Source organism: Lontra canadensis, unplaced genomic scaffold, assembly GCF_010015895.1.
Source record: "Lontra canadensis isolate GAN:19392208 unplaced genomic scaffold, GSC_riverotter_1.0 scaffold1631, whole genome shotgun sequence".
NCBI classification, from domain to species: Eukaryota; Metazoa; Chordata; class Mammalia; order Carnivora; family Mustelidae; genus Lontra; species Lontra canadensis.
The window spans coordinates 1-9,912 of NW_022632615.1; the positions used below are offsets into that span (position 1 = coordinate 1).

At 49.7% G+C, this 9,912-nt stretch overlaps 1 protein-coding gene across 1 annotated transcript; it reads right to left on the reverse strand.

Annotated features, from left to right (window-relative positions):
- Nucleotides 1-5,548: 5,548 nt before the first annotated feature.
- On the reverse strand, nt 5,549-9,888 carry LOC116863563 (sialic acid-binding Ig-like lectin 14). Its single transcript, XM_032850989.1, has 7 exons — nt 9,827-9,888; nt 9,366-9,746; nt 8,863-9,141; nt 8,637-8,684; nt 6,099-6,356; nt 5,854-5,989; nt 5,549-5,718 (listed from the first exon to the last, which is right to left on the reverse strand). Exons 1-7 carry the CDS (start codon nt 9,861-9,863, stop codon nt 5,649-5,651), a joined length of 1,209 nt encoding a protein of 402 aa, XP_032706880.1. The 5' UTR covers nt 9,864-9,888; the 3' UTR covers nt 5,549-5,648.
- Between the last annotated feature and the right edge of the window lie 24 nt (nt 9,889-9,912).

Consider the following 9,912-nt stretch of genomic DNA (forward strand, 5'->3'; position numbering starts at 1 on the left):
CTGCACCAGCCTGCGTTCAGGTCCCTCTGTTGGGGAAGGAAATGGCCCAAATCAGGGGGGTGAGGCCAAGGAAACCCCAACAGGAAGCCGTGTGTCAGAGCTGTGGTCACTGCAGAAAGGGAACTTGGGCAGCCCCGGGCACTGGGGGGGAAGGGGCTGAGAAATTACCATGTCTCACCAATGCATCTGACACAGCAGGTGAGAACACCAAGACCACCTGCCCCAAAGGCTGGGATGCTGGTCCAGATGTGAATCTGGACGTGAACATCTTCCAAATGACGTTTAAATTGAGAGTGAGGTAAGCAAAGGGCCAGAGCAGCTAGAAAAGAGAAACAGGGAGGATGCGGCCAGCCTCGGCCCCTTCCCCCAGCCCTTTCTCTTCCCAGTTCGCCATCAGCCTGTGCGTCCAGTCCCGGGGCTGCTTCGGGGAACGCCCTGCAGGGCCCTGAGGTCTTAGTTCTTCATCATGTCCTACAGTCCCTTGGACACGGATCACACCTAGAGCCCGCTGAGCCCCAGTTCCAGGATTTTAACAGTCATCCAGACCCACAGCAGCCGCATCCAGCAGATCTGCGGAACCACCGCTCAGATAAAGAAGCTGATGCGCCGGGCACCTGGGTGGCTCAGTTGGTTAAGCAACTCCGTTTAGCTCAGGTCTTGATCCTGGAGTCCTAAGATCAAGTCCCGCATCGGGCTCCCGGCCCCGTGGGGAGTCTGCTTCTCCCTCTGACCTTCTCCATTCTCATGCTCTCTCTCTCTCTCTCTCTCTCTCTCAAATAAAATAAATAAATAAGTAGTCTTTTAAAAAGGAATTAAAAAAAAAAAAAGAATCTGATGAGCCAACGAGGAAGTAAGTGGGACTCGAGCAACCAGAGGAAAATCTGCAACAGTTGCAATATTCCAGCAATCAGCTTGCCAAGGAAACAAATGAATTACTGAACTGGGAACTTCAGAAAGATGCCTCCTGAGTGACTTCTCTGGAGCTGGAAGGATTTCCAAGCAGTGCAGGGAAGAATGGCTGAAAAGGAAAAGGAGCTTATTCTGACTTCGGCTTGGGTCATGATCCCATGGTCCTGGGATAGAATTCTGCATCAGGCTTCTTGCTCAGCAGGGAGCCTGCTTCTCCCTCTGACCCTACCTCCCACTCATGCTCCCCCGCAAATAAATAAAACGTTAAAAAAAGAAAAATATTTGGCCATGACGATCCATGACCAAGGTGACCCAGTGACAGCAGAGAAGCCAGTGTGGAAAGCTCAAAGGTGCACGCAGACAGAACCGCTGGTCAGTTACAGCACGCTGTTTACTATCAGAAAAAATTCTCACAAGAATATCTATATTCTGACCCTTGTCCTGTTAGTGATGATTGCAATCTTGGGACTTATTATCTGGCAAATTTGAAGCAATTGCCTCAGGGCTGCCTTTTGCTGAGCTGTTTTCAGGGGCCAGGCCTTCTTGGAGTCTTGCCAGAACAACAAATATCACAGGAAGAGAACATATATGCTGGAACGACCTGTCATCAGTTAGCTAGAAACTAATGACTAGCTAGACAGTGTTTTTCAATTTACATATACATTATATTGATTTCTCAGATTAGTAAGAGTTAATTTATGTGGATTTTTCTCGCTTTTGAATTCTGATGGCCCTTCATCGTGATGTTTACTGACACTTGCTTACTTACTGACACTTACTAAACACTTGTTTACTGACACTTCTAGATAATTTTTTTTAAAGATTTTATTTATTTATTTGACAGAGATCACAAGTAGGCAGAGAAGCAGGCAGAGAGAGAGAGGGGGAGAAGCAGGCTCCCCGCTGAGCAGAGAGCCCAATGCAGGACTCCATCCCAGTACTCTGGGATCCTGAACTGAGCCGAAGGCAGAGGCTTTAACCCACTGAGCCACCCAGGCGCCCCGCTAGATATTTTTTTTAAAGATATTTGTGTTTTGACAGGTGACACTAGAATCTGGTAACATCACATTTTTTTTAAATTTTTTAAATTTATTTTCAGCGTAACAATATTCATTGTTTTTGCACCACACCCAGTGCTCCATGCAATCCGTGCCCTCTCCAATACCCAACATCACATTTTTAGTGTATACAAGACTCATCTTTTCACTAGGAACTGAGAGAGAATTACCTTCTGGCACCCAGAATATTGGAGCCTGTCAGAAACTATATAATAAGCCAACGCTTTTTATGATTTAGCATTTTCATTTGAATTTCTAAGCAGAAATCTGCTTTGAAAGATTTTGGCAATGTGTTTAACTGGAAAGCAAACAATTGCACTGTGATCCAGATTAAAAGTATGGATTGGAGCCGTCCAGTTGTTGAGGTACATGCTATTCTGGATTTGAAGTTTTCTTTATTGTCTGCTGGTGTCCGTAACAGCTTACCTAGAACCGTCTTGTTCACAGTTTAAAGCAGTGAATTTCATTAACATGATACTCTCTGGAGTCCCTCTCCCCCAGTCTGTATAGAAAGGGAGATATATTTATTTTTTTTAAAGATTTTATTTATTTATTTGACAGAGAGAGATCACAAGTAGGCAGAGAGGCAGGCATAGAGAGAGCGGGGGAGAAGCAGGCTCCCTGCAGAGCAGAGACCCCGATGTGGGGCTCAATCCCAGGACCCCAAGATCATGACCTAAGCCGATGGCAGAGACTTTAACCCACTGAGCCACCCAGGCGCCCCAGAAAGGGAGATTTAGACAAAGCATGCTTTCGAAAGACAAATGGGAATTGTTTGGAATGATTTCATCTTATTGTTGTTCACTTGTGGTTCTACGGTCCTGGTGAACAAGGAATGTTGCTATCTCTCTGAAAAGGTTGCTATCTCTCTCAAAAGTCAAAAACCAGAAACAAATGCAGTCATTGTAATTTAGAATAAACAACTGGGAGGATATTCACACATGGAATACTAATTAAAAGCAAAACAGGACATCCAAATGGCCAACAGACACATGAAAAAGTGCTCAACGTGACTCGCCATCCAGGAAACACAAATCAAAACCACAATGAGACACCACCTCACACCAGTCAGAATGACTAAAATTAACAAGTCAGGAAATGACAGATGTTGGCGAGGATGCAGAGAAGGAGAACCCCCCTACACTGTTGGTGGAATGCAAGCTGGTGCAGCCACTCTGGAAAACAGTATGGAGGTTCCTCAGAAAGTTGAAAATAGAGCTACCCTATGACCCAGCAATCGCACTACTGGTATTTACCCAAAGGATAAAAACATAGTGATCTAAAGGGGCACCGACACCCCAATGTTTATATCAGCAATGTCCACAATAGCCAAACTATGGAAAGAACCCAGATGTCTGTCAACAGATGAATGGATACAGAAGATGTATATATATATACAATGGGATACTAGGCAGCCATCAAAAGAAATGAAATCTTGCCATTTGCAACAACATGGATGGAACTAAAAGGTATTCTGCTAAGTGAAATATATCAATCAGAGAAAGACAATTATCATATGATCTTACTGATATGTGGCATTTAAGAAATAAAACAGAGGATCATAGGGGAAGAGAAGAAAAAATACAACAAGATGAAATTAGAGGGAGACAAACCATAATATCAAACCATATAATCATAGGAAACTTATAATCATAATATATAATATAATATATACCATATAATCATAATATACAAACCATATAATCATAGAAAACAAACTGAAGTTTGCCAGAGCGGGTAACTGGTAGCTGGAGGAAAGGGGTAACTGGTGATGGACATTAGGAGGGCACGATATGGAATGAGTACTGGGTGTTATTTATAACTGATGAATCACTAAACTCTACCTCTGAAACTAATATTACACCATATGGTAAGTAATTGATTTTATATAAAATTTAAAAATAAAGCAAAAACAATACCAAAACCAAAAATGAATTATTGATACATATAACAATATAGATAAATCTGAAAAATGTAAAACTGGGAGAAAAAATTCAGACCCTAATGCATATGTAATGCTTGAGTCCACTTACATAGCGCCCCAAAACTGGCAATACAGATCTGTATCAACAGAAAAGAGGGAGTTGGCATGCGTGTGACTCTGCTGACTTGAAGGAGCCCAAGACAAAGCCCAACACCTTCAGCATGGCGCTCGCAGCTCCAAATTTTCTGACCCTGCCTTCTGTCCCGCCGTGATCATGTCTCTGGTGCTCCCGGTCATCCCCACCAAGTTACAGGTACAGGTGTGCTCCCCTTCATCTGCCAGGGGGGGTCTCAATTCTTGGCCCATCTCCGCCAAAGCTGCCTGCCCGCTGCCTATCCTTCCCATCTCAGTGGTGGGACCTGACCCCCAGGGGTAGGGGGATGGAATCTGTATGTTGAACTTGGTGTTGGAAGCAAGGGTGTGCACACAGGTAAGCATTCACCTAGTTGCACTCCTTAGATTTGATTATTTAATCAATATAAGTTAGACCTCCAAACACAATGAATACATAAAAAGTCTTCTTTAGACCGTGTTCAACAAAAAAAGGATAGAAGGTTAAGACATAGTTTTGCTCTCGAAACTTCCACAGAGACATTAAACAGTAAAATCAATTTTTATGTTACATCTTTAATAAAACTTTTATTTATAATTAAATGTGATGTTCTGTAGCAATTATTATGAGGTAGGTGTCTCTCATCTGGAAAAGAAAAGCTGTATTCTTGACTCTATTATGCACTGTCGTCTACACTGAGAGGGAAGTTTGGGAGACCAGAAACTCAGGGGTTAAGCAGGTCATGGGAAGTAAGCCTGGGGAGCTCCCTTACAGGGGCAGGGCTGGGGATGGAGAGGAGGAGGGTGGGAGGGATGGGATGGGCAGAGCCAGCAAGGAGAGGCAGGCTGAGCAGATGGAGACTGGCCGCAGGCAGAAACAAGGGGGCATCAGCTACGGTGTGTTTTTACTTCCTTTTTTCCTTAAAAAGCTTGCCATCTGGGGAGAGATGGCGCCTCCTAGGGCCAGCCAGTTTTTAGAGATGGCAAAGAGTTCTGCCGGGAGCTCACCTTTCAGATCAAACTAACCAATCCCCAGCACGCGTCCCCCAAACACTCTTTTAAAAAAAAAAAGATTTTATTTATTTATTTGAGAGAGAGACAGAGCACAAGCAGGGGGAGGGGCAGAGGAGAGGGAGAAGCAGGCTCCCTGCCCTGATGGGGGGCTGAATCCGGGGACTCTAGGATCACGGGATCATGACCTGAGCTGAAGGCAGATGCTCAACCAACCGAGCCACCCAGACGCCCCAAACACCACTTTTCTCTAACCCACGCACCCTGCCCTAAATTACCAAGGACAGGTCGCAGACAACTAGAGCCACCCCTTTAGGTCAAGGCCCCCCAGAATTACTCAGACTAGCCGATCCTGAACTATACTCCTGGCCTTGTCTTTCTCACACAAACCCCAGGAAAGGCTTTTGCGAGGCCTCCCCTACCTGCTTCTGCCTCCCAGCCAAAACGTGGTGCTTCTTCCCGCATGGCCCTGCATGGCGTGACTTCTGATGGTGTTGGCCTCTCTGTGTCATCGCTCCTTCACCTCCCCAAATTAAACTCCAGGGGTACAGTGGAGAAGGTTTGAGTTGAGAGGTTGCAGGAAGAAGCTGACCATGACGTCTCATATCTGTCCCCCTGGGCTCCAGGTCCACACCTCAGTCCCGTCTTGAGAAGGAGAGAGGCTCACTCAGGCCTCTCGGCCCCGATCCCTGGGGGTCCCCACACCTGCAGAAGCAACGCGGGTCTCAGATCAGAGAGCCGCCATGTAGTTCTAACTCCAGGCAGGATGGGACGGCTCAGCCCCATCCGGAACTCGGGGCCAGTCAGCAGACTTCCCGGGAGAGGGACGGGCCCGCTCACCTGGTGTAGTAGATCCAGGTGAGGCCATAGGCGAGGAGGAAGCCAGCCCCCATGAGGACCCCTCTGATCAGGGTTAGGACCAGGGGCCAGGAGCCCTCCTGCTTCTCAGTCACACAGTTGCAGGAAGAGGGGCTACCTGGGGAAGGAAGTCCAGAGGCTGAAGCTCTGTCCCCAGACCCCAGTCCCTTTCACACCCCAAACACCTGACCAGGCTGCCCCCTCCCCAAACCTGTATTACAACTCACTGCGCACAGAGAGGCTGAAGGAGATGCGCTGGGAGCCCAGCGGGTTCTGAGCCTGGCAGGTAAATTCCCCTTCATCTTCCACCCCTACATGGAGCAGCTCCAGGACTCCAGGCACCGAGGGCTGGGAGGGGCTCAGGGCTTTGCCCTCCCGGGACCAACTCAGCATGGCAGGGGGGTTGCTGTCAGCGATGCAGACCAGGCTCAGGAACTGACCCTCCAAGACAGGCAGTGACATGCCGTTGCTCAGCATCTTCGGGACTGGGTAAGAGAGTCACCACCATCGGGTGGAGCCCAGAGAGGCATCTCTCCCTCCCTCTTCCCACAGAGCCAAAGCGGGCAGCTCTGGTGGAGATGTGCCAGGAACTGAGACCGCCTGGCAGATGGGGGAAGTGCACTTGTCCCTGGAGCTGGGCGGGGATGACCGGGAGCATCAGAGACATGATCAAAGCGGGAGAGAGGGCAGGGTCAGAAATTCTGGAGCCGGGCTGAGGGCACTGGGCTTTGTCCAGAGGTTACTGGGAAGCGGTAGGGGCTATGAGCAGGGGAAATGCAGAATTAGCGCTGGGTCTACAAAGATCCTGCTGGGCCAGGTGCGGCCTGCCACGGAGAGATGTATAGGAGGCAGGGAGGCTGAGGAGGAGGCTGAGGCAATGGTCCAGGGTCCAGGAGAAAATTGGAGCTGGCCTGGGCCAAAGGCAAGAGGAGTGAAATGATTTGGGAAATGAAGTTCTCAAGACTCGCGGACTCATGGGTGCAGCTGGTGAGAAGGGGAGTTACCCAGCGTAGGGTCCAGACCCGCCACTGGGGTAAGTAGCAGACGCAGAGAGGCCATCAGCAAGAGGCAACTGCACATCTGACCCATGACCGGCTAGAAAGTTGTGGGAGGCACCAGGACAGGGTCAGCGTAGGGATGGGGTCACAGGAGGAGACAGGGGACAGAATGAGGATGCCCAGGAAAGTGGACACAGAGAGCAACAGGGGTCCAGGCTGGAGCTACGGAGACTGAGAACATGGAAGGGTCCAACAGAAGACGACGAGATCGGCCACGAAGGAGTGCAGACAGAAATTCAAGCGCAGGGAGCAGAACCTGGAGCTGCAAAACTCACAGAGACAGAGGTGGAAGGTGAGAGGCAGAAGGGTGGCTGCCAGGGGCTGGGGGAGGGGTTGGGCAGTCAGTGTCTGGTGTGCAAAGAGTTTCTGTTTCGCAAGCCAGAGAGAGCTCTGCAGGCGCAGTACTGAAAGCCTCCAACACCGCTGAGCTCTAGCCTTAAACATGGTGAAGACAGTAAGCTTTACGTTGTGTCTGTTTTATTACAATGACACATAAGCTCTAGGGCCCCCTGGGTGACTCAATCGGTTAAGCCGCTGCCTTGGGCTCAAGTTATGATCCCAGCCAGGGTCCTGGGATACAGTCCTGTCTCTGGCTCTCTGCTCAGCGGGGAGCCTGCTTCTCCCTCTGACCCTCCCCCTACTCATGTGTATTCTCTCTCTCAAAAATTCAGAAACAAGGGGCCCCTGGGTGGCTCAGTGGGTTAAGCCTCTGCCTTGGGCTCAGTTCATGATCCCAGGATCCTGGGATCAAGCCCTACATCCGGCTCTCTGCTCAGTGGGGATCCTGCTTCCTCCCATCTCTCTGCCTGCTTCTCTGCCTACTTGTGATCTGTCAAATAAATAAATAAAATCTTTTTAAAAAATTAATAAACAAAATATTTTTTAAAAAGACTCTCCCCTTACCCTTCTGCCCCTCTCCCCCATCTCTCTAAGGTGAAGAGATAAAATAAATCATTTTTTTTAAAGATTTTATTTATTTATTTGACAGAGAGAGATCACAAGTAGGCAGAGAGGCACGCAGAGAGAGAGAGAGAGAGAGAGGGAAGCAGGCTCCCTGCTGAGCAGAGAGCCCGATGCGAGACTCGATCCCAGGACCCTGAGATCATGACCTGAGCCGAAGGCAGCGGCTTAACCCACTGAGCCACCCAGGCGCCCCAAATAAATCATTTTAAAAAGAAAACAACCATAAACTCTACAGCTAATGAAAAAAGGAAGGAGGTCAAAAGGCACCAACTTCAGTTATAAAATAAATAAGTTACATCCTCTCCTGAGGATGTAACGCATACAGTGACTATAGTTAATAGTGCTAGACTGTATCTTTGAAAGTCCCTAAGAGTAGATGTCAGATGTTGTCATCACAGGGAAAAAAATTTGTGGCTATGTTACATAGACTTACTGTGGTGATCATTCTGCAGTGCAAACAAATACCAAATCATTATGTTGTCTACTGAAAACTAATACTGGTACATGTTGATTAGAATGCAATTAAAATGAAACATACATAATACACACAAACTAGAGGAAAAAAAGAGGCAGCAGCTGAAAGCAATCCTGGGTCCACAATGGAAGACCCTGGTGAGGTGGGGGGGGGGACAGAGAAAGACTCAAGGGGCTGAGGAGTGAGGGAGGGTCTTATCTCCAAGCCCTGAGCTCTGAGCAGGCAGACCCTGTTCTCATCACAACCCCAGGTGAGAAGATCTTTCCTACCTGTGTAGTTTCCCTGCAAAACACGCGTGGTCATCAACTGTGGAGCGTCTGAGGAGGGAAGATGTGGTGAGGGGCAGGGTGGGCTTCGGCCCTTTGTTCCAGGAGCCCCATAAGTGGAAGGGATGAACTTTCCAATTTCCCCCAATATCCTCTGGAAAAAGGATCCCAGGACTAACCCCTTTCCCCCCACTGCCCTGAGGGACCCAGCCATCCCTCCAGCACTCACAGGAGACATTGAGCCTGATGGTTCTTTCCACGGTGCCCTGACCTTCTGGCAGGTGCACCTGACAGGTGAGGTTGCTGCCATGGTCCTGCACCCTCGGGGTGAGGGTCAGCACCGAGGAGTGGAGGGTCTGGGGGTCCAGTGAGTCAAGAGCACCCCCCACCCAGAAGAAGCGGAGAGGTCTTCCTTCTTCGCAGATTCCCCGCAGACTACAGGTCAGGTTCGTGGGATAGCCGGACTTCAGGGGCTCCGGAAAGTGGATGTCGGGTTCCTGTGTCAGGGCTGAGGAGGACAGATGCAGGTGCCTGGGCCCCAGGGAGCTGGGGACCCAGAGTGTGACCCTGACAGGGACCAGGGCCTCAGGGCACAAGCTGACCTCGGGGCCCCCATGTCTCTTCCCACCATCCCAGCCCCAAGACCTGGAGCAGGGAATGTTCCAGTGTCCTGCTCCTGTTCTAAGAGGGGGGTCTCCACATCCCAGAGCTCTCCTGGGGCCCCTGCCATACCTGCCACCAGCAGGTTCAGCTGCTTATCTTTGTAAGCATATCTCCCATAGTCTCTCTCTGTTTGTAACCTGTAGAGTCCCTGGTCGCTCCTCCTGGCCTCTCTGATTCTCAGGGAGCAGTTGTTTTCCCCGGGCTTCCCGACGAGGTCGAACCGGTCCTGGAACTCTGTCTTCACCTTTGTTCTTTTATCATTTGTAGCCACAAGCTGAGAGTTATGGGAGCTGTCCCCACTCCGGAACCAGTACATGTAGGGCCTCTCACGGGTAGGCCACGAGCTCCTGGGATAGAAGAAGGCGCAGGGCAAGTGCACACACAGACCCTCCTGCACCGTCACCGTGTCCTGCACTTGGAGCTTGTACCCCCAGTCCTCCTGCAGGGACCCTGCGGGGAAACCGAGGCTCAGCTGTGGCTCCGGCACACCCCCACCTGTGCCCGCCAGCGCTCCCCCTTGGCCCACTTACCCCCCCACAGCAGGGGCAGCAGCAGCAGGGGCACCATGTCTGCACCAGCCTGCGTTCAGGTCCCTCTGTTGGGGAAGGAAATGGCC